We start from the raw sequence: 27,594 nt of genomic DNA, 5'->3' as shown, positions 1-27,594 counted from the left end.
GCTGATATAATAGATGGGTGTTTGAACCCCTGCTCGTTCCACTATTAATACCGCGCCCACTGCGTTGTCTGCAGCGGATAGGTATAAGATGAGTGGCTCATCTTTGCATGGTGCGGTTAGTGTTGGGAGTTGTATCAAACACTCCTTCATTTCCCGGAAGGCCTTTTCAGCCTCTGTGGTCCACTGGAATTGTTCTTTCTTTGAACAGCTTCGCAGGGTCTTGATGAAAGGGTATGACTTGGCTGCGTGGTTAGCCAAGAACCTGTTGAGTGCCGCCAGCCTTCCGGCCAGGCGTTGCATATCTTTCATCGATGCAGGCGATGGCATGCGCTCGATCGCCTGCACTTTTTCCGGGTTTACCTTGAATCCATCTTTGGTGACGATGAACCCAAGGAATTTGCCTTCTTCCATTCCAAACGAGCATTTCCCTGGATTGAGCTTCATGTTAACGCTTCGCAGAGTTTGGAATGTTCTTTCTATATCGGTGAGCATGGTATCTTCCTCCATGCTCATGACGACCAGGTCGTCCATATAGATTTCGACACTTTTGCTTATTTGACCGCGGAAAGTGTCGTTCATTAGTTTTTGGTAGGTTGAGCCCGCGTTGCGCAACCCAAACGGCATTTTTGTATAGCAGTAATTTCCGGTTGGGGTCCGGAATGCCGTTTTGTCTTCATCCTCAAGTGCCATTTGTACCTGGTGGTACCCTTTGTAGCAATCGAGGAAACACTTCCACCGAAATGGCGCGAGGTTATCGACCTTTTCGTCGATTTCTGGAAGCGCGTAACAATCCTTGGGGCAGGCCTTGTTAAGGTCCTTGTAATCGACGCACATGCGCCAGCCCCCGGATGGTTTTTCTACCATGACAGGGTTGGATAACCAAGTCTGGTACTTGACTTCCCGCAGTATACCTGCGGAGAGCAGTTCTTCGATCTGCTCTTGCATCGCCTGATTTTTAGCTGACCCAAGGTGGCGTTGGCCTTGGATCACTGGCTTGATACCTGGTTTGGTATTCAAATAGTGCTGCGCTATTTCGCGTGGGACCCCTGTCATGTCTGCGGGAGTCCACGCGAAGATGTCTTGGTTCCTGAAGAGGAGCTCCTTCAGGTGCGCTCTGGTGGTCGAGGATAAGGCGTGACCCAATGTGACCTTTTGTTCCGGATGCGTTGGGTTGAGAACCCATTTTTCCGGTTGGTCGACGGGGGTGGGCCTTGCGACCTTTGTCGGACGTGCTTCGTCCGTCATCATGACGTCCTTGCGGGCGTAGATGATTGCAACCCCCGATGCGGTTGGGAAACCAACCGCGGAGTGGGGGACGGATGTGATCATATTGAAGTCTCCTTGGGATTCTCTCCCAAGGAGGACGTCATAATTGGAGGTGTGGGGTAAAACCATGAAGTTAACCTCCTCTGTCCGCGTGTGTTTACCATTGGTAAGACGCACGGGAAAGGTAATTTGACCTAGGGGAAAGACTGTTTCCCCTGCGAATCCGGCCAGCGGGTAATCTACGGCTTGCAACCGATCTTTGTCCTCTTGGTCAAATTGATTGAAGCATTGCTCGTAGATTATATCGGATGTACTGCCCGGGTCGATGAACAGACGCTCGGTGCAGTAATGGGCCAGCTGGCCTGATATGACGACGGCGCGTCTATCACGCGGTCCGCCTCGGACTTTTGGGAAGACGACTTGCTCGTCTTTCCAATCATTGTCCGGTCTTCGTGCCGCTTTGCGCGGCCTACCCTTGCCTCCGTAGATCATGTGGGTGGAAACCACGCACATGGCTTTCTTTCCGGAGGAGGTACCTTCGTTGTGAGGGGTGATATGCTTGGTGGGCTTTTGTCCACCTGGCAAGAGGTGTTGTAGTTTCCCCTCTTTCAACGCCCGCTCAATCTCCAGCCGGAGACTGATGCAGTTGTTGGTGGTGTGGCCCGAGTCCTTGTGGTACTCACAGTATAATGTGAGGTCCTGACTTTTCTTGGACTTCATTGGTTGGGCCGGTCGCAAGAATTGTGGATCTGCGAGGAGGACCTCTCTTGGCGACTGGTTGATCTCGGTCCATTTGCGGTCCCGAGATTCTTTTCTTGGTGCCCGAGTGTCTCGGGCAGGGTTGTAGCATTGTGGGTCAAACGTGTTGGGTTGCGGGAAATACGGTTTAGTAATATCCCGATTTCCTGCATCCCGGTTTCGTTTGTTGTTACGTTTGGACCCTTGGTGGGATGTTTCGGCTTGGGGTTTTGCCTTTTTGACGTGCGGTTCGAGTGACCGCTGTGTCTGGGCATATGTCTTGACTGCGGTCATGACATCCTCCCATTTTTTAGGCAACCCCTCCTTGCCAGAGATGGTCATGATCATCTCTCTGTCTTTGACGGCCCGAATAAAATGGTTTCGCGCCATTTGGTCCGCCACGTCGCCTATCTCTAGGCATTCTTTATTGTAACGGATGACGAATGCCTCGAGCGATTCGTCATCCCTTCGCCAGATGTTCATGACGTCCAACGAATCGCGTTCGTGGCGTCGCTGCTGGCTGAAATGGGCGAGGAACTTGGCGCGCAAGTCCTCGAAAGAATCCAGTGATCCCACTGGCAAAGAATCAAACCATGCCCTGGCCAGACCGATAAGGGTCTGGGGGAAAAAATTGCACCAGGTGGGTTCGTCCCACCTGCCATTGACGCCTGCGCCTGTGAAGATGTTCATGTGGTCGTCCGGGTCGGTCGAGCCACTGTATTTCCCAATGTTGACTGGGAATTTTGTCGTTGTGATATCGGCGTTGGCGATGTGCGGGACGAATTTTGAATTTTCGGCCGCGGCCCTTGGCCTGTATGGTTCGTGCACAGGGCGCTTTGCCGCCCTGAGGTATGTAGTGCGGGGGTGACTGGGAGGGACATAGTTGCGTCCCCCCGGTCTGCTGTTGGTGTCGTGAGACTCCCCGCGGTAGGTTTGATCGTCAGGGTCGGTATGGCCGTACCCTTCCGTGTAAGGTTGCGGGCCCAGTCGGCTCTGGATGCCTGGGCCGCGCCTGGCGGCTGACCGCCTCCTATCTTCGCCATAGGGGCCCAGGCGGGTATGCACTGGCCCTCTGGAGCGGGACTCATATGAGGAAGTATCCTCGTTGAGTGTATTGACCGAACAGTAAGATGATCCACGGTCGTCATGTCGGCTTCTGGAAGCCGGACGTGAGTGTAACCTGCCATCGTATTGGAGTATACGGTTGGCAGGTGTGTGTTGTATTGGAGTAGGCCCAGCTTGTACGTTTGCTTCCGTACAAGCGCGGTTGTAAGCCGCTATCAGCAGGTCAGTCTGCTGTTGGTACCAGGAGTGTAAGTCCACGCCTGGTGGAAGCACAGTTGGGGCCTGTGATAAGTCGTGTCCGAACGCAAAGGATGGGATCCTTTGGGTGGACGTGCCAATGTGTCCGGGTTGGGGGGTCGAAGGGTGGACCCCTGTTGGGACCGGGGGATTTGGATTATCCGCATTGGTGTTTTGGTTATCAGTCATGATCTTGAGAGGGAGAGGGATGGATTAAAAAGTGCTAAGAGTAGCGGTGGGCGCCAATGATGAAACAATGGTTAACCGGGCAGGGTTAACACACTGGTCTCGTCAAGAAGGGTTAATCCCTTCCTCTCGGAGATCGCTGGCTGGGTCACCGGTGGATGATCTCCTGCACAAGGAAACAAGCCGTGACTCGTAACAAGGAGGATGGGGTGGGGGGTGCTCCTTGTTACCACTCTCCGGCGTGAGAATCAGTAGTTTGCTTGGGAAGCAAAGCAAGATAGTAGTAGTAGTGAGAGAGTTGTGAAGAGATACCTCAAACCTGGTTTGGGGTCGGTATTTATAGCCGAGGAGTGAAGGAGGAGATTGATGGATGGGCTGACGACGAGCTGCACCGTTGCAGGTGTGTCAGTCTCGCCGGCCGTGGGGGTTACGCCACGTCAGCCCATTGCTTTAATAGCTCTGACAGGGGACTGTCGCCGGCGCCACTTGCCTCGTGGTGTCAGCCACTTGCCTGGCGTGTCAGTCCACTTGTTGGATATGCAGGGTGCGGTGCGAGCCGCATCGCTGCATGCGGTAACACCTGAAGTTACCGCGTCTCCTACTTGTGATCAAGAAATACGCGAGATGCGGTGTTGGCCGCATCATCGCATGTGGAGACTATTTGCTCACTTCCCTTGTCGTGACGAAAATAGCCATATGATGCGGTGCCAGCCGCATCGATATGTTCATCTTCTTTCGTACTTGGGTCAAGCTATTCATCTTCGAACCGCATGGGTTCGAAGGATGTGACCGCATGGGTGCGGTTTGCTTACTGGTAGGGGTTTGTTTGATGCGGGTAATGGTCGTGTTGGGACCATACCCCTTCAACAGCGAATGCTAATGGTCGTGTCAGAGGGTACCAACCGGATATTCTTGTTGGCGATATCCGGCCGAAGGCTCATTAGCTCATCTCCTTTTCTACACTACTCGGCTATAAATACCAACTTTCAACCACAGATTTAAGGGTCGGCTCTGTCACTCTCTTACCCTAAACATACGCTCATTTAGTCTTCTTAAACGATACCTATGTCACGTCAGATGGTTGTTACAAGGAGAAACTCCCCCCCCCCCCTCCCACCCCACCCCCTCCTCATTGTAACGAGCTTCATCATGTTACTAAGTTGCAGATTATACTCCCAACCAATGATCGAGGAAAGATTAAGGATTGAACTTCTTGACGAGACCATTCCCTTAAAGATAAACCCTATAGTTTAGACTTAGTGTTTCCTCATAGACCAAAATACGCTAATATCATACACTTTTAATTTCATGAAAGAAAATTTCAAAATTAGAGACGTATCTAGAGCCACTTTTGTAAAAAAATAAAAAAACAAATAAATAAATAAATAAATACTACATAAACCAAAATTGTAATTCTCTTTACTTTTTATCATTAGCTTTGTTTAACTATAAAACAACTTTATTACAACATAGACAACTAGTAAGTTATTAGCGCAACGCCAAACAATGGAAAGTCAAACTACATAACGAATGCCACTCAAAATAAGTTTATTATTATGCCACTCAAAATAAGTTTATTATTAACTACCTTTCTCCTTCTGAAACGAAAAGACGTCGTTGATCATATTTAAAAAAAAAAATTACTTTATGTGTCTCATACCGGAAGTCGCTGCTACATGTGACCTTCCTCAATCTCTTCTTGCTAGCCCCGCACGAAGTTGAATGGTTAGGGTCTAATATTAGTGGTGTGGCAATGTGATGACTTGTGAGGATGAAGATGAAGTCGCGTGTCGGGTGGATCAACCAACCATAAGAAAGGGGCTCACTTAATGAATGAAAATTGAAAACACAAGAATTCCACATACCTACTACCTAGAGAACGACTTTCATAATAAATTAATTTTGTAGATAATTTATGTCTATTTATGATACATAAGAATTCCACATACCTACTACCTAGATAATTTATGAAGTCAAACAAAGGTTTAGATGTATTTAGGAGAATGTTATTTTATCATTAAAAACATGTACCACATACAGAAATAGACATTATAATAACTAACGTATAACAACTTTTTGTGCAAATAAGAATTTCAACGGTATCTTTATTATGTGAACTTTGATGTTGATCAAGTACTCATCCGCTAGCACTAAAGGTAGACTTACATGCCAAAGCAGATATTGGAATGGTAAAAAGGTCGTGTGTCATTAGTTTTTCTCTTCTGTTTTTTTGGGATTGTTTCTTTCCAGCCCCTTACTGGGTTCTATATATATATAGAATTTTTGCCGTTAAAAAAAAAAAAAAAAAATCCTCGCCAGTGTGGAATAGCTAAACTCATTCGCTTTCCGAAACGCCGATATCAAGTTCCAAATTCCGGTCAACTCTTGATTACTTCAATTATAGTTGCAAAATACTTACATATGACAAAAATAGATTTATTGCAGAATGTATGACAAAAAAAAAAAAAAAAAAAAAAAAAAAAAAAAAAAAAAGATTCATTGTAGAGGTTAAGAAATTGATGATCATGGAATGAAACACTACATGCATTTTTTATGGAGATCAACTGAATGTCCCATATTCATTTACATTTTTTATATTTATAACTTATATACTTATATTAATAATAAATAATAAATTAAATAAAACAAACCTAACCTAACCTAACCTACATTAATAAACTCATCTTCAACCTTCATATACTACACGCCTTCATAAACCCTCACACATGGAAGAATCCATCAACTACATCAGAGGCTACAACAAAGTACACCCGGATGGCGAAACGTCCGCCGCTCACCATGAACCTCCCGCTCCGACACACCGTAGAACCATTCCTGTCGTCATTACATTAACAATCTTCACCATCGTCATCGGCACAATTATCACACTTCAAGTTGTTCGCCAGCGTCACCCACACAACAACCGCAGTTACAAGCCGCTGAGTACCGAGCAATCAGTTTCAGTTATTAACTCCGTGTGCGCAGTCACGCAGCATCCGGAGTCATGTTTAGCTCACGTCAGCACAGTTAACTCCAGTGACGTTGATCCTATGATGATTTTCAACATTACGTTGCACCTCGCGGTTAATGAGGTTGTTAATGTGTCGTTGATGTCAAAAACTCTAGTTATGAAAGTGAATGATTTATATACTGGTTTGATGTTTAGAGAGTGTGTGAGTTTGTTTGATGATGCGGTGAGTCGACTCAGTCGGGCGGTGGAGATTGTGAACGGGGATGGGGAGACAATGGAGGGGAGTGTGGCGGATTTGATGACGTGGATTAGCGCGGCGATGACGGATCAGGAGAGGTGTGTGGAGGGTTTGGAGGAGGTGGGATCGATGGTTGGGGATGAGGTGAAGGTGAGGGTGAAGAGGTCGAGTGTGTACTTGAGTAATAGTTTAGCAATACTTGCTAATATGAAAGGGTTACTTGACCGGTTTGGGTTTCAGTTATATCAAGATTCATGATTTTGTTTTTGTTTTTTCCATTGTGTTTGTAACTAGAAAAATTTCATGATTTTGTTTTTACCATTGTGTTTGTAATTACAAAAAATATTACAAAGGGGCTTTTTGTTTCAGTTTTTAATAGGATTTTAACGGTTTAGATCTCATGTAAATGGGTAGTACTTAAGTATTTAGTGATTGAGACTGTTTGTTTCATAACTGCATGTTTGAATTAGGAGTGTTCATCGAATCGAATAACAATTTTTTTATTTATTCGAATCAAATTTTTATTTTTTTTACTTGAATCTGTATTCGATTCGATAGTTTGAAACTCAATTTCGAATCGAGTTCCCACTGAATTCGAATAAATTCGATTTAATTCAAATTCACCCTAAACAACGAATTATTTTAATTTCACTTTTTATGCTACTACAAACTAATTATATTCAACATAAAATATAATAATCTGCAAAATTAATTAACTATCAATATGTTAAAACACCAAAATTTAGAAGATATGTTGATTACTTATAAAAATTTAGGTTAGATAAAAATTTAGAAATAAGTAGTATGACTATTTGTCCGTAGGTTTAATAATGTTATGAATAACAAACTTATCACTTATGGATGTAGTGCATACTTTGGCCAAGTCTATAAGTTGTATGTGTGTCTATATATATGTTTGTGTGTGTATATACATATCTTAAAAAATATATATACAAATTGAATTCGAATTTCGAATCAAATCGAATTGAAAATCATAAATACGTATTCAATTTATATACTTGACCACAATACGAATCAACTCGAATTCGAACATAACGATCGAATTCGAATCGAGACAAATTTCGAATATTTCAAATCCGAATCGAATTTTGAACACCCCTAGTTTGAATGGTTCAGACATTTGCCTATGAATGGTTAAAAATTATACTAAGGGGTTGTTTGGCAAATTCTGAATGGGTAAGTGTTGAAACAGTAAGAGGTCTAAACCATTAAATGCTGAACTTGTAAGAGGTCTAAACCACTAAGAGCTACTATAACGCTTAACCATGCAGAAAAAAGGTCTGAACCATTCAGACATCTCTCGCGAAACAAAGAGTTTGAATCTTTAAGTGCGGAATCAATAAGAGGTCTGAACCATTAAAAGTTTATTAAGAGCTGAAACAAACACTCTCTAAATCTGAATGGTTAAGATCTTTTATCTGAATTGATTAGACACTTGCCTCTGACTGCTTAATCATTATACTAGCTCTTAATGATTTGTGCCTCTTACTGATTCAACACTTAATGGGTTAGACATCTTACCGTTTCAGCACTTATCCATTTAGAAGTTGCCAAACAGCCCTTCAGGATCATAATTACAAATTATAACAATGTTGGTATGGTGACCTAAGATCCGTTTGGTTCTTAAAATTCGCTAGAACTAGAATTCATTCCATAAAAAAAAATCATGTTTGCTTGATAAGACCATGCGTAATGGTAAACAAGAATAATGCCCCCAACATGGGGCATTATGCGCCACGTGTCGCCTAGTCATACTTTGGGCATTATAGAAAAAAAGGTGTAGTGGGGCATTATCCCAATAATGCCCACTCAATCATTTGACAATTATTTTTTTTTTTAAATATAAAAGATAAAGTCTTCATTAATTTAAAATATAAATTACAATACTTGAAAAAAAATACAAAAAAAAAACAGAAAATTAAAAAAACCGAAAAAAAAAACAGAAAAAAAAACAGAAAAAAAAAAAAAACTAGATGATCTAAAGTCCATATTTTTCACGTATTTTTTGGCGACGCATTTGAGCCAAGATCAACGCGTCGCCTTGGAGGTGGTCGATCGGTTTGGACAAAAACTCAATGTCCTTTTCCATTTGTCGCGCCTCTTGCAACTCGTTGAACTTTTTGGTTTCAACTACTCGGTCTTTCATAATCTCCCAACGTTTGTGGCCGAGGTCGTGAATATCTTGGAGACGACGGTTCATCTCCTCGAAATCATCCTTTAGGCCGAGATCGGAAGACGACTCGACCGTTTTTTTCCCGGTTCCCTTTCTTCTACCGGTGGGTCGGGCCAACTCGTCTTGAAATTGCTCGTCAACGTCCAACGTTTCATTTAAATCAACATTACGGGCATCGGATGTCGGAGTTGACGGGTCGGCGGAGGATGATGTTTTTGACCTTTTAGCCCGGCGTCTACTACTTGTCGTCATTGGATTAACAAGCGCCCACTTTGGACTTTTTCGTAGTAGCTCCCAACACTTATAGTACGTGAAAGGGCTTTTCGTCCTATCGAACTCCTCCAAAGTCTTTGTTAAAACCCCGACGTCACTTTCACCGCTCGGGCGATTATCGTAGTTTCGTTGGTAAACTTCTTGAAACGCGTGACATTTGTTGTTGATGTCGGTCCATTTGCTAGAAATTGAATCCTTGTCCCGATGTTCGCCTTGACCCCACGAGCTATAAAAGAGTGCACGCACCCTATCCCAAAAAACGGGGCCCGTTTGAAAGTTTGCTACAAATTTAAAAACAAAAAATAAAAATATAAGTTGAAATTTAAAATATAAAAAACAGAAAAAAAAAACAGAATATATGAAATAGAAAAAAAAAACAGAAAAAAAACAGAATATAAAAAAACAGAAAAAAAAAATAAAAAAAAATAACTTACCGGTATCTTCGTCCTCCGAAATATCGAGCCACGCCCGAGTCAACGTGTATTCCTCGTCCTTCGTCCATTTAATGGTTGTTTTTGCACGTCGAGGCTCATCCTTTTCCTTCTTTTTATGCGACCTTCTGCCGCGTTTCGATTTGTCTTGCACCGGTTCGGGTTGCGACTCCGGCACGACCTCGACATCGGGTTCGGATTCGGGTTCGGGTTGTGACGGTTGCGACCCGCCGGCTTGACCAAAGCCGTAGGTGGGAGAAACAAAAGGAGGGGCGCCACTCAAGTAAGCCGCGTAACTTAAAAAGCTCGGGTCCATGTCTTGTAGGTTGTACGGGGTTTGCGGTTGGGTTGTGTTCGGGTTCGTGGGTCTTGCGGGGCCACCAAACGGGGGTCGGTATGGATGCATGTTTGTAAAAAAATAGGAGAAAGTGGAGGTTTTTTTATAAAGTAATAGAAGAGAGTGGGTGAGAAAGTAGTAGAAATTTTATAAAAAATTGGAGAAAATGGAATGATATATATATAGTGGGTAAAATTTAGAATTAAAAAAAAAATAAGTTTTTGACCGTTGCCAAACGGTCGAATTTTTGGCATCTTTCGAATTCACAGCGTTTTTAAAATCACGCCGGAGCCATTTTTTTTCAAAAAAAACGCCCGGAAACGCCCCATGTAATGGGGGTTCCGGCGTTATGCAGCGTTTTTTGGCAATTTTTTTTAAAAAAAACGCCCCGTTACGGGGGGTCAGAGGGTAATATTTCAACAGAAAACGTTTCACTAAATTCATTCATTCGAGGACTTCGGCATTTCTTCCAATATGTGATCGAATTTTAACAATTAAGTTCCATTGGTAGAGATACCAAAAAAAACCCATCCATCTGTACTACACACTCTAATTTCTCGGAATTTGTTGAAGATAATCAGAAGTGGCTCCTAAACCAATGATGCCACCACCGTCGCTAGGTTCAAAGGTTTTACTAGAAGTCGCTACGTACTTTTAACAACCTTACTTGACCTCCTCTCCCAAGTCTCTATATCCTCTTCCAAGCCCGACAAAGCCTCAAACGCGTATCGAACACAAGTTTATGTTCGTGTTCGTTCGTTAAAGAAATTAAGTTATTCACGAACAGTTCATGAACACAAACGAACACAAGCAAATATAAACGGACATTTAGCTTGAAAATAAAAAATAAACATTGTTATCTTTAAACATTGGATATAAGTAGTTAAATATAACCATCAAATGATAAATCAAAACATAAGAAATCTTCTAGAACCACCGAACGATAAATCAAGTTTAACTAACTTAGACATAATTATCGAAAGTTTAACTAACTTAGACATAATTATCGAAGTTTAACTAACTTTGACATAATTATCCCAAAATAATGTCTTAGAATGTCCAAAGTTTAGCTAACTTTGAAAAAAATAGGGTTTCAAGTTTTCAATATGTTTAGATAAAATGTTTCTTATTTATTATTTTATAATATAATCAAACCAACACGAACGAACGTAACCGAACATAATATCGAACGTTCACGAACGCAATCGAACGAACGAGACCTGTGTTCGTGTTCGTTCGCTAAGCTAACCGAACATAATTTTTTGTTCGTGTTCGTTCGTTAAGCTAATCGAACGAACATAAACGAACTTACCGCCGAACGGTTCACAAACTGTTCGCTGAACGTTTGGTTCGTTTACAGCCCTAAAAATGAGGTTAACTAAAGGGAAATTCAGTTGTTCGGTTTCTTTTTTTTTAACTCGCAATCTTTTAATGAACTTACAAACCAAACCCATTGGAGCATCTTACTTGAATTAATTCCAATTCCCTTAATATTAATATAATTTCATAGATTACAATTCTTTAAATAAAATTATTCTACAAACCAAAACCCATTAAATGTTGAAAGAAGTATCACAAAAAACTCCTATAGTGATTTATGATCTCCATTCTTTGAAAATGGAAGGTCATGTATGGATTTCTAACTACACTTTTTTGTATTTATTTATGCTTTGTTTACCTCTCATGTAGTTAGAAATTACAAATTTATAGATCTTTCATTGGGGCGATTATAACTTTGTAATAGTAGCACCTTTTGTATAAGATATTTTTTTCATTATAGAAAAAAGAAACACGTGTACATAAAACTAACGTTATGAATTTGTGGATATCCATGAAGTTCAAACTTCTACATGTGAACACGTCTACTAAAAGAATGAAAGAATTGAGGCGAAGAAAACATGGGATACAACTGCCCTGAGTGAAAGAATGAATGAATTGAGTCGAAGAAAACAAAGGAGTCAACATCTACATATACTAAAAGAGAAAAACAAGTGGAGGACCAAAATACTCTCTCATGTCATTGAGTTTTAATCAGTGTTGCAAAAATCGCGATTACTCGGCGATTAATCGCCGACTAGTCGCTAGTCGGCCTCCTACTGAGTAATTTTTCACTAATCAGTCAAAAAATCGTGAGTCGGTCAAAGCCGGTCCAAGCCGCCCTAGTCGGCCCATTGAAATCCTTACAAAACAGGCCCAAGATTACAACTTTAGCCCGTTTTCCTTATCCCTTACACTAATATGATGAAGAATTTGAATCGGAGAAAGAGGATGAAGTAGACGAGGAGATTGAATACGAGTCGGATGGTGTCGAAATCATTGAACACTACGGGGATGACGATTACATTTGAGCTATTTGTTAATGTTTGAATTTAAGTACTGAGACTTGTTATGTTATGACTTATATGTAAGTTTAGTTTGTATTTTGAACTACTTTTATCTTTTTAAGAATTACATTGATAGGATGTGTGAGTATATATATACATATTTATAAAAATAATAAAATTTACATATAAAGTTCCGATCCGATTAATCCCGAGTAATCTCGAGTAGTCGCTAGTCCCCACCTCACCGGCCGACTAGCGACTAGCGAGTACTCCAACCTTGGTTTTAATTAATGAAAAGTTCAAAATTAGACGCATCTCTAGAACCACTTTTGTACTAAACTAGTGGTTATATCCACATGCTTCGTATGGGTTCAAAACATAGATATATATAATCAAATTATGAAAATGACGATAAGAAAACCATGTGGTTACGGTATATTCTAACGTTACGGAAAAGTTACGTCGTTGTATACGAAAACCAAGTTACTCAAACAAAATTTATACCAAAACGTGTATAAAGATAAATACAACGGCTGCACATTACATCGGGTCGGTTTAAACGTAAATGAAAACAACACGTTGCAATGGTATATTTACAGATGAGCATCGGGCGGTTTAAGAAAAAAACGAATGGTTTAAAAACGTTTAAAACAATTCTTCGATCTCAAAACAACGTTACGAAAATTCATGTCGAAACGAACATAAAAATAACCCGTGTGGACCGTTGACATAAAAAGCATTGATACTAAATTACACTAAGGGGTAATATTGTCAAAAAAACCACTCACATGAACTGGGTGTTCAAATAAAACGCCATAAAAACACCCAATTCAGAAAAACGTCATGAAAATACTCAGTTAAAAACGCCATAAAACACACAGTTCAGAAAAAACGACATGAAAAAAACTCAGTTGAAAACGCCATAAAACACCCAGTTCAGAAAAACGACATGAAAATACCTAGTTAAAACGCCACAAAAACATGTAGTTCAAAAAACGCCATGAAAATACATAGTTTAAAACGCCATAAAACACCCAGTTCATAAAAACGCCATAAAACCCAGTTAGTTTTTTTCGAAAAGGATATCAATAGTATACTCGTTGGAAAGATAAAAAAACACTTAGTTTTATGGTGTAATTTTTTTCGAAAAATAATCACGTATAAAAAAGTTATTGTCATTTAAATATGATGAGGGAAATTGCATATGATTTGCATGTGCACATTTGTTTGGATCTTCCTATTTTACCCCTCCTGATAGTTCCAAAGCCCATAGTATTTACAAAAATGCCACCGCATCAATCTTAGCCACAAAACACTAAGATCTTGTGGCTGAGATTCGTTCTCATCGTTCTCACACTTTGAGGTGTTCTCTCCTGATCCTGTTCCTATATATATATATATATATATATATATATATACTAGTTTTTTACCCGCGCGATGCGGCGGGAAACATATCACTTAGGTTGGTGAGTTTAGAACTATATACGGAGCGGTTCAGTTTTGAGCCATAACCAAAACCAAATTCGCGATGCAACGAAAAACACAACACTTGTTAGTAATTCTAAGGGTGTGCATGAGATGGTTCGGTTAAGTTAGGTTATAACTAAAATCTAAATTTTCTATTAGTTTTCCAATCATCTTGTATTATATAGTATTACGTTAGTTTTTCAATCCTCTATGTGGTGATCTGGTCATCAAGTATTCTTATGATGCAATGCCAGTCAAGCATAAAAAGCAATTAGAAACGGGTAATCAATCAAACGGTTGCTGAAAAGTTATCAATATCCAAGATGTTGGATTCATCTCAAATATACTATCGTCTTTAATTTGACAATCAAGTAAATAAACACATAGCCAATGTGGGGCTAACCCACTTGGTAAAGACACTTGTCATGGATTAGAGTTACGTTACGTTCATTAATTTTCTTATTTGTAGCATCGGTATGGTTAACAAACACACTAAAGCGCATTTACTTGTTATTAAAAATCTTCCATGGTCAACATCTATATTTATATGACCAGAATTTGCAATATCCAATGCCAAAATTTTAAAGATAAAAGGAAGAGCATTGGGTTTTATAGTTTAAACATTAAAAAAATTTGTGGACGCTTGTATTTAAAAGAAAAGGACGAAATTTCTAGGTGAAAAAGGTTGTGTTCCTGTCATGTTAAGTTTCGTGTGTCTTAAAATAATTTTCAAGTTTGTGTCATGTTCGACCCACAAACCCCCAAACACGAACCATATAACACCCTATTTGAAATAGCTCTGCTACTTTTAAGAACACTGAGAGACCACGATCTTCGCTTCCCGAGCTTTGTTGCGGCCTTTTAGCGACTTGTTATATACCATAACCATGATGTAAACTGGCCCAGCCCGACCCGTTTGGACCCATACCCAATCCGACCCATTTTAACCATTACCTAGTTGTTTATTCTTTACCCAGCCCCCTGCCTACTTTAAACCAATACCCCACCCAATTAACTTATACATCGAATAAAAGTAAAATAATTTTTTTTTTTTTGTAAAATGCCAAGTAAGATTCAATAGTTCATAGTCCCTTCAGCATTTGTGTATTCAAAAGCCTCATTTTAGTCCTACTCATGCATGAATATGGTCCCAGCAACAACCATGAGTATTGGACGTGAAAACCCTTTTCTGTTCGTTCTTAGAAAAATATTATACTACCTCCGTCCCATTAAAAGTGTCCTATTTTGAATTTTCAAAGTCTTTATTTATAAACTTTGACCTTAAATAATTTTGTTTGTGTTAGATAATACTTGATGAAAGTTATATGATTTGAGTGTGTTTTACAAGTGTTTTTATCGGGTTAATTTTCATCAAGTTTTATATAACACAAAAAATATATAATTAAAGTCAAAGTTTATAAATAAAGACTTTGAAAATTCAAAATATGACACTTTTAGTGGGACGGAGGGAGTAAACAACTAATGTGTTATATATAATTACAATTATATTCTAACTTTTCAAATAAAGGTATTAAGGACGATGTGTATTATAAATAGATGTGGTGCGACTTGTGACCCGTTTCACTTGTAACTAAGTTTTTTTGTTTTACTCATATGACCTGTTAGAACACCCTACTCGCACGTCTAATAACGATTTGATCTGAAAAAATTTAAAATTGTTGACAAAGAAAGTATAACATAATGTATGGGTAGGGGTATCCAATCATCTCTTACAGATATGCGTCCCAAACATCATAAATGCTTTATTAATTAAAGGATAATGTTTCATGAAAGATAAGCTAACAACAAAAAAACTAAAAGAAAAAATGATAAACTAATAAAAATCATTACTGCATGGTAAAAAAAGACATCCCTAATGGTGGAGTTGCAGACTTCTAAGCATTGGAATACGGACATATAAAATAACATTTTTTCTTAATGTGATGTACCTTATTCTAGCATCGCCATCTCTGCTAGGGGTGAGTAAGTGACGACATGGCAAACTGAGGTGTACGGGTCCCCAAGATATACCAGTAATCCATTTGTTGTGGCCCTGCAATATTGTAAATTTTATACATCAGTCCCCCATAAAACATATTCATGCTCTTCATACAAACCATGCTTTTAAACGCCTAAGTAAAACATAATCTAAACAATTACAACTTTGAGGCGAGGCCTAGCCAAACCGCCTTGAATGCAGCAAAGCGCACTCAATCAGAAAAAACTGGGTAACCAGTTTAAAAATCTGCTAGAACCGGTTTGTAACAACTAAAATAGGTCTGAAACTGCCTAGAATACACATGTGCCTTGCTTGTCTAGGGACTATAATTTGAAACTGAGTCCCCGGTGCATCATCATGAGTAGGATCTATGCCTATAGCACCTGTCCAAGCTTCATAAATCCTTGGTTAAGAGCAGCCATGGCGTCTTTAATAGCCGATGTTGACCCACCAATTATGGCGTCCTTGTGCAATCCAAGTTTCTCTTTGACTTTCTCTTTAACAGGGAACCTTATCTTTCTATTGTTTTTCTGTCTGGTAAACAGTTAAATCGGCTTGGTTCAATAAACTCAGAATTCAATAAAAATTGGCTTACCAATCTAATTTGACGAACCAACTTCCTTCGCTTCTTTAAATTCGATCAAATTACCCTGCACAACCAACATACTTTGAGATAAAGTTCTTCAATTACCATTCAAATCAACAAACCATAAATAGTATTTTTTTACTTCAACACAGCAGCTATTGAAAATAATCAAAATTATAGCTTTTTAGCCACAAATCTCACAGATTCACTCTAAACTAAACAACAAAACTAAACATATCACAGTTAAAGATGGCATACTTGCAACTCCAACTTTTCACCAAATTGTGTTTTGACGGTAACAGAAAAAAGACAAATGTCACAAGATGTTTAAATAACATAAAAATCAATCCAAGGAAAATAGTATATTGAAGAAGTAAATGTTCAGAAGTACGTGGAAAATTTACCCTCACATACATTGTGGAAAATTTTCAGTCGTTGCTAATGCTAATGGTGGACGTTTCTTTATATGTTCCCGCATCTCAATCAATGAAATATCTATAAAAACCATACAATGACATCAACAAAATGCACATACATATGGTTAATTGTTTTAAATGTTTGTCTTTAGCTCATTTTTCATTTTAGTTTTTGTAGTCTTCTCAAGCTCAAAATTCCCTTGTCAAATCTAGCTAAAGAACTTTCAATCTCAACCAAATTAACTACATTAAATTCAATGGTTTTTCATTTTCATACAATAAACGAAACCTGTGAAGCTGCTCGAATCAACACAAAGCCTTAACAGAGATGCCTTAACAATCACCATCCTCAGCCGTCATCGGTGTCTCAGTCGTTAGCCGATGAACCATAAATAACTTTTATTGGGTCTATAGTACAAAGGACACACATCAGTCAGTTAATAATAGTCAGATACTCAATAAAATATCACTATTCCAGATCTAACACAACAAATACGAAACCTATACTCATATAAAAGTATAAAAAAGGGTATAAACTCACAGATTCATGGTGCCCTGTAAACCATCGTCACCGTCACAAGCTTCTTCAACCATTTTTCTTCGAGAAAGTTCTCCGGTGGCGGCGTAAAGAAGATTCCTGGATGTTTGATTACCGCTAACTTTCGGGCGGTAAAAGGCAGTTAGGGCTTTTTCCGCTCAACACGGTTTTGACTTTTTGCATCCCTAAACAACAAACCTTATAAACATTTTATAGACTTATTTGCTAAAAAATAGATGAATCAGATAAAATCGTTGATGCAAAATCATATGTGGAAAAGAAGAAAACTAATTTACCAAGATTGTAGGATCGTTTGCTGACCCGAACGAGTCGTTCAGAGGTTGTCTCTTGCGTTTCAGATGCGGAATAATAAGAAATGCAAGTAGATATAGCTTTTTCTTCCTCCTAACTGCTTGTTTTATTGATTTGAAACGTTTTACAACTCAATCGTCACACCGGCAGAGCTTCGGCGTGGAATCCAACAATAATGTTCTGAGGTCCGCTCAAACGACTCCTATATATAGGCAGTTGGGTCCGCTTATGTGTCATATGACCATAAGAGCGGACCAGTCAAGTCCACATAAGCGGACCATCATGCCAAATAAGCGAACCAAAACCCTAATGTTCATATGAGCGGACCTAGCCTATACAACCCATACAAACACATGTTTTCTCGTATTTCGTGCCCTATGCTATACAATACGATGTAAGACCTGATCCTAGACACCTAGACGAAATCAACAGATGTAGTGCACTAACAGACTCCCCCTCAGATGTTGATGGAGTCCCCAATACACCTTGACTCCAAAATTGTATCTTCACATTTTCAGTCTAGATCAGTCTCTGGGCTTTATCTTCTTTCAATCTTCAGACTCCCCCTCTCGATTTACTGGCATTCTTTTGTTCTTCAGTAACATCTTCAGGATCGTTGTCCGGCTTTAAAACACTCTAATTCTCTTGATCAGATCTCTTGATTCCTTAAGTTCATCAGCATCAACGGTAGACTTGATCTTTAGGATCAGAACCTGTCTCTACTCATTCTTTCAGGATTGATTTCCAGAATAGAAACTTGACTCTCTTCCATCAGAGATCTTCAGATATTGAAACCTGGCTACCTGCACAATCTCAACCCCGAAATAAATTTCTTTCACAAATATTTCAAATAACTATGCACCAACACTTGACTCTCATATTCACTAAACAAACTTATAATCGCAACAACTCAAGCTCTCTCTCAAATATCTATGATGAACCACTTGAAGAAGGTTAGATTTAACGAAAACAGTTAGATTTACACCAACACTCCCCCTCAAATGCTGCTCATCATGTTTAGCACTCGGAATTTTGAAAATCAGTTTTCCAACATCAGTTGTCGAAAATCTTTTTGACTTTTTCAAAATTTAGCTAAAACACACTAAAATCTTTTTGGATTTTTCAATGAAAAGAAATAAAATGCAAAGAATGAAATATTTACAAACATATTTTTGTGAGTTCGTGTAAGAGGATCATATCAGTTTATGATACATGTCACTAACACCGTTAAGCTTGATTTCATTTTAAGCTTTAAACAATTTACCTAGATTGTCAGTATGTTTGTCCACTTAAATTCTCACACAGATTTCAATCGATTCGAGATACGATATTAATGTTTTAGAGACTTAAACTTAATTGTGTATCACTCCACTTGAATATACTCCTGTATCCAGATCCCAAATATTCAGTCTTACAGGTGAGTATACCACAGCTGATATCTGTATAGGGGTAGATGCGAAACCGTGAGAGCTCAGGTCAGAACTTCCGTTCAGCAGAGAGATGACGGCTCGACTTTTGGTGGGTCCCCTTTAGAGGATCTTTTGATTACAACAGCAGCGACTATCAATTTTATTGTTTCATCAGCATGCTGAGGGCGAAGCTTTTTCAAGCATATGTAGAAAGTATTATCCGGGGACTAGGTCAGAACTTCCATTCAGCAGAAGCCCCGGGATAATACCCCAGATATCACTGAGCATAAAGACCTAGTATCTCAGAATATGGGACCTTTCAAACAAGATTTCGGGGGTTACCCATATATCCAAGAATAGTTACCCACGAATTAAGCAAGTTTGAATTAGGTTTATATCTCGTTTCAACTTACTAAATGTGTGAAAATCTACTGACACATCCGCAGTAAGATTGTTTATCACATTTTGACTTTACATTTCTTTAGCGTGTCGTGATAGTCCACTGATGTACTATCATTTCCTCTTTTTACAACGAAACCCATTTTTGAATTTTATCATGTTTTTGGCTTTTTCAAATTTTTAAATGTTTTTGGATTTTCTTAAATTTCTTACTCCCCCTAAAATGCAAACACATTTCAAAGAAAATTTGACAACTAAGACTCTTGACCTACTTGAAAAACATAGAAAACAATACAAACTGTACAGAAACTTGACAACTGACACTGAATCACATCAAATCGCCATTCACTCGACACAAACAATCAGAACTCCCCCTATCACAAACCATTTTCTCATTTAGATTTCAAAACACTTAAGATTGTTTTAATCGAAATGACTTTTCCGAAAAATGGGTTTGTGTTGATAAAAACCACTTGTAGGTTTATCATTTTTAAGAACGGGGATGTGGTTCATCATCTTGTCTATCTTTTACCCATATGTAGTAAATCAAGTACAACTTAATGTCCCTGATTTACCATTTGCAATCAAGCAACCTCTAAACCGATTGTAAAAATAACCACTTGTAAAAACACACAATACCACTTGTTGGAATGTTACATCTACATCACCATTTTACCAATCAGGATGCCGATTCCTGCTTCGCACTTACCAACCTGGAAGCTCCGGCGTAGTCCTTCATCCTGCAAACATTAAACACATTTCAAAATCTTACAAACAAACTTTTCAAACACTAGAAAGATGCCATTTCCTGATCCACGATATAAACTTGGGATCTCCGGCGTAGTCCTTCGACTATCATGGGAAACAGACTTCCATCCAAGTCTTCTCAGACTTGATGGCTTTCAGCTCTTGAGCCGTAGGGTTGTATGTTGCCTTTTTAGTCGCATAAAAATCTTTTACCCCTTTAGCTCTCCCACTCAACATTTTCCCAAATATCTTCTTAACATTCCCGTTGAATGTTTTCTCGACATCAAATTCATCCTTTTCTTTATAAAACTGATTAGAAATCTCAGTTTTTCCCACTTTCTTCTTAACTTCCTCAAACTTCAATGATGGAAACTCCTCATCATTTACTAAAATCTTCTTCTCAACCTGTGGCTCTTCTGGCTTTGTGAAACCAGATTCATCGCTGACATTCACTTCACCTTTCTTCGCAACCCACACCTGGTTGTCTTTTCCTTTCTTCTCATATTTGTTCTTCTTTGAACATTCACCAATCTCGAATTTTGAATTCTCAAAAATTTTAGGTCTATTGGTTGGTGTGTCAACATCAACAACTTTCTCCTTCAACTTCTGAGAAACTCCTTGTTTTGAGTTGGCACTTTTCGAGCAATTCCATGCAATATGACCAGCTTCATTGCATCTATAACAAGTTCTAGTCTCTCTTTGATAACAAATATCAGTTCCATTCATCTTTCTCTCAGCAAGAAACTCTTTATTAGACTGTCTCCAGAATGGTTTCTGCTGTTCCTCCTCAACACTTCCACCTGACACAAATTCAAATTTTGTTTTAGAATTTTTCATATTTTTATCATTTTCTGGTGGAACAAAACCAAGACCTTTCTTTTTGTAGCTACGATTCTGGTTATATTTCTTTTGAAAACCAGAACCAGAATTGTTGCTCTTTTTCTTATTTAAACGTTGCTGAACTCTAGAAGTGTATTTTTTAGATTTTTCAAAACTTTTCAAAACTTTTAATTCTGGAATATTAATCTCTATTAATTTGAAAGTTTTGTTTATTAGTTCCGTTTTAATATTCATTATCGGGAACTCTTTATTGTAATATAATTTGTCCGAACCATTCAAAGTATACACAACTTCGAATGTTTCATCATTCAAATCTGCCTTTGACAATAAAAATTCTTTACTATAAGACCGTTTATCCGACAAATTTTGACTGTTGACTGACGACTTTGACTTTCCAGACCCAGATTTTGACTCAGACTCCTCATCAGTATCCAACACCTGGTCGACCACCTTTTTGATTAATTCAGACTCATGATCAGTATCGGACGAGGTATACGTGACATCAATGTTATCTGGTAAAACGTCAGTTGTGTCGGTTTTAAGCTTTATATTGACTGCTTTTTCCAATTGCTCCTCATTTGGTCTCCTAGGTGAATAACCATCCCAAATCGGAGGCAGACATTTGTTGTAACTAACAGTCGATTTCTTACCACAGTCTTTCTTGTCTTTTAGCTTCTCATCTTTGAAAGCTTCCATACCTGCAACAGTTGGGTAAATACGATCAATGAGATAATCAGAACTAGAATAACTTTGCAATAAGCGTCTAATTCTCTCATTCTCTATATTTTCCGTCTCCAACTCTTGCTTCCACTTAGCACTCTCTTCGATGTAGAAGTTTATTGCTTTTTGTTTTGTCATTAAAACTGCATTCAACATCGTCAGTGCTTGTTCTCTCTCTGAGTTAGTCTTTTGGAGACCAGTTACTGTTTTATTCAAAACATCATAAGATTCTTTCACATAGTTGAGGTTGAACAGTAACTGCTCCTTCTTCTTCTCATACTCAGCTATGATGTCGTCTTTAGCTGCACAATTCTTGCAAGCTTCCAAGCACTTCTCACACGGCTTAACAACTTCAACAATCTTCTCAACTTCGATTGTTTTAACAACTTCAACTACCTTTTCTACTTCGATCACCTTTTCTTCTTCTTTCACAACCTCAGTAATCTTCTCAGCAACATTCTCAGCATTTTGAATATCACCTTCAGATTCAGATTGTTGTTCTTTAGCAGCTCGTTTCTCCTTCAGTTTCTCCATTCTTTCTGCAAAATAAAAATGAAAACTTTCAGGAGACAGATGAGTTTTTGCAATATTTATATGTTTTTCTTCCTCATCATCACTGCTGCTGTGATCAGGTGATTGATCAAACTGTACAGACTTATCAGAATCACCATATGATACATCAGAATCAGACGGTGTTTTATCAAAAACAACTTCTTTTTCTTGAACATTTTCGTTTTGTACACTTTTATCAGAACACTGTAAATCTTCATCTGAACCCTGTAAACCTTCATCTGAACTTTCTAACACTTCCCCAGACCTTTCTGAAAGTTTATCAATACTGTCTGAACTTTCATCAGATGACACAGACTTTTGAGTAAATTGCCATTTTAGTCCCTAAGTTTTGTCTAAATTTGCCATTTTAGTCCAAATAGTTTTTTTTTTTTGCCTCTGGGTCCCTGAGTTTTCCCTTTTGTTGCCATTTTGATCATATACACTAACTCCATCCAAAAACTCCATCTTTAACCAGGGGTATTTCGGGAATTTTCATTTTAAATGTTTTCAATTGCCATTTTGATCCAATTCCAAAAAATCAAAAAAGTTCTAAAAAATCAAAAAAATTCCAAAAAGTTCTAAAAAATTAATTAAAATTCTAAAAAATCATAAAAATTCTAAAAAATCCAAAAAATCCGTTTCGCCGCGAACCGTTTCGAACCCGAACCGTTTCGAGCTGCACCGTTTCGACGCGAACCGTTTCGACCCGTACCGTTTCGACGCGAACCGTTTCGACGCGAACCGTTTCGACCTGTACCGTTTCGACGCGAACCGTTTCGACGTGAACCGTTCCGACGCGAACCGTTCCGACGCGAACCGTTTGGACCCGTACCGTTTCGACCCGTACCGTTTCGAAGCTAAACCGTTTCGAAGCCGAACCGTTTCGACTGTACCGTTTCGACGCGAACCGTTTCGACCCGTACCGTTTCGAAGCCGAACCGTTTCAAGTCGAACCGTTTGGACCCGTACCGTTTCGAACCGAACCGTGCCGAAACGGTACGGGTTCGCGTCAAAACGGTACGGATCGAAACGGTACGGGTTTAAACGGTTCAGATTGAAACGGTACGGGTCGAAACGGTTCGCGTCGAAACAGTACAGTCGAAACGGTTCGGCTTCGAAGCGGTTTGGCTTCGAAACGGTACGGGTCGAAATGGTACATGTCGAAACGGTTCGCGTCGAAACGGTACGGGTCGAAACGGTTCGCGTCGAAACGGTACGGGTCGAAACGGTTCGCATCGAAACGGTGCAGCTCGAAACGGTTCGCGTTCGAAACGGTTCACGCCGAAACGGATTTTTTGGATTTTTTAGAATTTTTATGATTTTTTAGAATTTTTATTATTTTTTAGAACTTTTTGGATTTTTTTTGATTTTTTGGAATTTTTTTGATTTTTTGGAATTGGATCAAAATGGCAATTGAAAACATTTAAAATGAAAATCCCCAAAATACCCCTGGTTAAAGATGGAGTTTTTGGATGGAGTTATTGTATGTGATCAAAATGGCAACAAAAGGGAAAAGTCAGGGATCCAGAGGCAAAAAAAAAACTATTTGGACTAAAATGGCAAATTTGGACAAAACTCAGGGACTAAAATGGCAATTTACTCCAGACTTTTCATCTTCACTTTTCACAGTCTTTCCAATAGATTTCATCCAAGTAGCGAACAAATCCGGCTCTCGGACAATCTTGGCAATGAAGGCTTTGAACTCTCCCTTCTCATCCACAAACATATCCCAACTGAAACCTTCTGGTAGTTTCTCATCATCTTGATCAAAAATGCGTGCTGCTGTAGCTTCAGATGATATGTAATTACTCCAGCTGAAATCTACCAAACATGCTCTCTTGGGATCTTCAATCTTTCTTCCGTGAGCTGTCTGCGGTTCTTGAGATTGACCAACTTGCTGATAGATAGCTTTGCGATAATAATCATCTTTCCCGAATGGATTCTGTGCACCGCTAACTTCTCTTCCTTTGCACTCCCGCTTGAAATGGCCTTTCTCCCTGCATCGAAAACAAGTAACTTTAGATTTATCAAAACCTAAAGTAGATACATGAGCATCAAGAAAGTCATTTCTCCCGGTAATGGTTTTGAATTTCTCAGCTCGTCGAAGAACACTTGCGAGACACCATTTAATGTCCATGAGTTCCATTTCCTCAGCGTCTATTTGATCGTAATCTTCTTTGGTGAGCATAGGATTTCCGATCCGACCAGCAACAAGACCTTCATAGGATAACAGAACTGAACCCAGAAGTGCCATGTGGTCTTTAGCAGTGTCTTCAGAGAAGCTTTGACCTTCTGGAAGATTAAGAGCTATGTTACATTGAATTATGTATCCATTTCCGGTTTTTGTACTCTGAGACTGAAAACTCGTGTTAGTCTCTTTCGGATTCACACTCGGAAACGATGAAAACCCGCTGCTCTTGTTCGAACTTTGATCAGCTTTTTCAGATGAATCACCAGCACTGAATGCAGTTTGTATCTTTGGACTTCTTTCAGACTCAGTGACTGGAACACTACCCCGATAGTACATCTTCACATCCTGCTGACCACTCGGACTATTCATCCTTGCGATCTTCTGCTGCTCAAGATCCTGACTTTCTAATTTCTCAATGAACTGTGAAATAGTCAGCCCGTCATACACACCAGTATTCTTTAAAATCATCAAATACGTTCCCCACTCTTTTTGAGGTAACGCATCAGCCAATTTATCCACCCATTCCTCACGACCTTTCTCAACTCCCAACATCGATAACGATCGCACCAAGTGACAGTATCTCTCGATTAGCTTTTTAGTATCCTCTCCCGGCAAACTGCTAAACAAATCGAACTCTTTCTTTAACAATGCCTTTTTGCTTTTGATCATGTTTTCACTTCCCTCGAACTTGACTCTAAGAGCATCCCATATAGATTTAGCAGTTTTGTCGTGCTGTAACAAGATGAATATATCTTCTTTTATCGCCTGCTGCAACAAACTGATCATCATTTTCTCGGCTCTATACATTGCTCGTTCTTGATCAGTAAACTCGGATATCTCTTTAATAACTTGCAAATCTGTTCGAGGCAAAGTGTACTTCTTCAATATACACTCCCACGATCTGAGATGGTTTGCCTGAACCCAGTTTTCAAACTGATCCTTCCACCCATAATACTCTTCAATGCTCATCAATCTAGGGGGCTTTTGAGTCGTTCCCGTCTCGTTTTCTAAATTCATTGCTTGAGCAATTGCGGCTGGAGTAGTCGATGAGGCAAATGCATTGTAAAACTCGGAATCCATACTGACTTATAAGCGAATCAAACAGATGATAGAAAATCGAACCAACACTGAACAAATAAGCGAACCAGATGTTCACAAAAACGAACTGTACTTTGGAGCGAACCCTTATAAGCGAACCAGGATGATCCAAATAAGCGGACCAGAAAGTGTTCTTTTGAGCGAACCAACAATAATTTGGAGCGGACCTGTCTTGACAGATAAGCGGACCTGAAGTGCACTCTTGAGCGAACCAGAATGAATTTGGAGCGGACCAAACTTTTAATTTTGAGCGAACCAGCAAAAATCGGTACAGAAGAGCGAACCAGCTGAGACCATAAAAGCGAACTAGACTATGATCTAAGAGCGGATCTCGATGACGTAAGTATGAGCGAACCACATACCGAACATAATTTGACCTGTTTTTAAGCTGTATTTCTGCCTGAAACTTTCAAGGGTTTGCCTTTGTATGATAATACACAATCTGTGAGCTTTTGAACGAAAATTGACCGTGAAATCTCTCGGAAATGAGAAAAGAAGGTGTAGAAGTGAGAAGAAATGATGAAATCCGGCTATAATCTGCAGAAAACATCCTCCCAAGCTCTGATACCACTTGTAGGATCGTTTGCTGACCCGCACGAGTCGTTCAGAGGTTGTCTCTTGCGTTTCAGATGCGGAATAATAAGAAATGCAAGTAGATATAGCTTTTTCTTCCTCCTAACTGCTTGTTTTATTGATTTGAAACGTTTTACAGCTCAATCGTCACACCGGCAGAGCTTCGGCGTGGAATCCAACAATAATGTTCTGAGGTCCGCTCAAACGACTCCTATATATAGGCAGTTGGGTCCGCTTATGTGTCATATGACCATAAGAGCGGACCAGTCAAGTCCACATAAGCGGACCATCATGCCAAATAAGCGAACCAAAACCCTAATGTTCATATGAGCGGACCTAGCCTATACAACCCATACAAACACATGTTTTCTCGTATTTCGTGCCCTCTGCTATACAATACGATGTAAGACCTGATCCTAGACACCTAGACGAAATCAACAGATGTAGTGCACTAACAAAGATGATGAGCTCTTTAAGAGGAGGAGATGGTTTCGACGGTCGCTGGTGTTATCATCAGTGGAGAAGGGGCGATGGAGAAACTGCATCAGGGATTAGGGATGAGCTCTCACTTCTCTCTCTCTCTCTCTCTCTCTCTCTCTCTCTGCAAATGATAAGGAAACAACAGTTGTGGGTGTATAGGGAATTGGGGTGAGCGGGAATTCAAAAACTGAATGGAAAAAACGGCCGCCCAAACATATTGTGTGAGTGAGGGTATAATTGAGATTGTAAATTATATTGTGCTTTAGAGGGTTGTACATTGTGCATTAAGAGTGTTTTAAAGAAATGACAATTACATTAAGTAGTCCTTCCTATATGCTTATTATATATATATATATATATATATATATATATATATATATATATATATATATATATATATATATATACTAGTCGTTTACCCGCGCGATGCGGCGGGAAACATATCACCTAGGTTGGTGAGTTTAGGGCTATGTACGAGGCGGTTCGGTTTTGAGCCATAACTAAAATCAAATTCGCGATGCAACGGAAAACACAACACTTGTTAGTAATTCTAAGGGTGTGCATGAGAAAGTTCAGTTTAGTTAGGTCATAACTAAAATCTAAATTTTTGGTTAAGGTAATTCAAAACCGGTCATGGGGATTTAAAGAGTTTTAAAAGTATGTAAACAAACCGAACTACGCCAAGCCAACAAAAGCACAACCATAAACTCAAAACTAATCAAACCAATCCGCCTTGGATTGTTTTTCCTAACAAGCTAAAACGTTCAACCAACTTATGTTTCTTAACATTTTGTGTACAACTTATAAACATATCAAAAGGTTAAAATTTAGACAAACTTTCGCCTATACAGAAGTTCCATGAATAGAATGTTGCTTAACGACTTTGCAAGGCAAACACCGTATGTTCATCATCAGAAACCGAGCTTATATAATAATCAACTCTTTCTATGACCCATTTGGATGTGAGTTAACTATACCTGTGGCCACATAACAACTTGTAAAAGAAC

The 27,594-nt window shown here is 39.3% G+C and overlaps 2 protein-coding genes and 1 long non-coding RNA gene across 5 annotated transcripts; 1 reads left to right on the top strand and 2 right to left on the bottom strand.

Moving 5' to 3' along the window:
- The first annotated feature begins 6,218 nt into the window (after window positions 1-6,218).
- Window positions 6,219-6,959, top strand: LOC110870592 (pectinesterase 1). The gene has a single exon (XM_022119776.1). It carries the CDS (start codon window positions 6,219-6,221, stop codon window positions 6,957-6,959), a length of 741 nt encoding a protein of 246 aa, XP_021975468.1.
- Window positions 6,960-8,685: 1,726 nt separating this feature from the next.
- LOC110873764 (glutathione S-transferase T3-like) lies at window positions 8,686-10,144 on the bottom strand. Of its 2 annotated transcripts, XM_022122753.2 has the most exons (3): window positions 9,770-10,144; window positions 9,603-9,724; window positions 8,686-9,449 (listed from the first exon to the last, which is right to left on the bottom strand). In XM_022122753.2, exons 1-3 carry the CDS (start codon window positions 10,003-10,005, stop codon window positions 8,701-8,703), a joined length of 1,107 nt encoding a protein of 368 aa, XP_021978445.1. In that variant the 5' UTR covers window positions 10,006-10,144; the 3' UTR covers window positions 8,686-8,700. The 2 variants fall into 2 exon arrangements, with proteins under 2 accessions (XP_021978445.1, XP_021978444.1); XM_022122752.2 differs by having other exon boundaries at window positions 9,603-10,144.
- A 6,188-nt stretch (window positions 10,145-16,332) lies between these two features.
- On the bottom strand, window positions 16,333-17,097 carry LOC110871489. 2 transcript variants are annotated; one of them, XR_002553783.2, is made up of 3 exons: window positions 17,018-17,097; window positions 16,727-16,807; window positions 16,333-16,376 (listed from the first exon to the last, which is right to left on the bottom strand). It is a non-coding gene; the product is annotated as an uncharacterized LOC110871489 (long non-coding RNA). The 2 variants fall into 2 exon arrangements; XR_004865509.1 differs by having other exon boundaries at window positions 16,343-16,376; window positions 16,717-16,807.
- Window positions 17,098-27,594: the final 10,497 nt, after the last annotated feature.

Source organism: Helianthus annuus, chromosome 8, assembly GCF_002127325.2.
Source record: "Helianthus annuus cultivar XRQ/B chromosome 8, HanXRQr2.0-SUNRISE, whole genome shotgun sequence".
NCBI lineage: Eukaryota > Viridiplantae > Streptophyta > Magnoliopsida > Asterales > Asteraceae > Helianthus > Helianthus annuus.
This window is presented reverse-complemented; position numbering and strand designations above follow the sequence as displayed.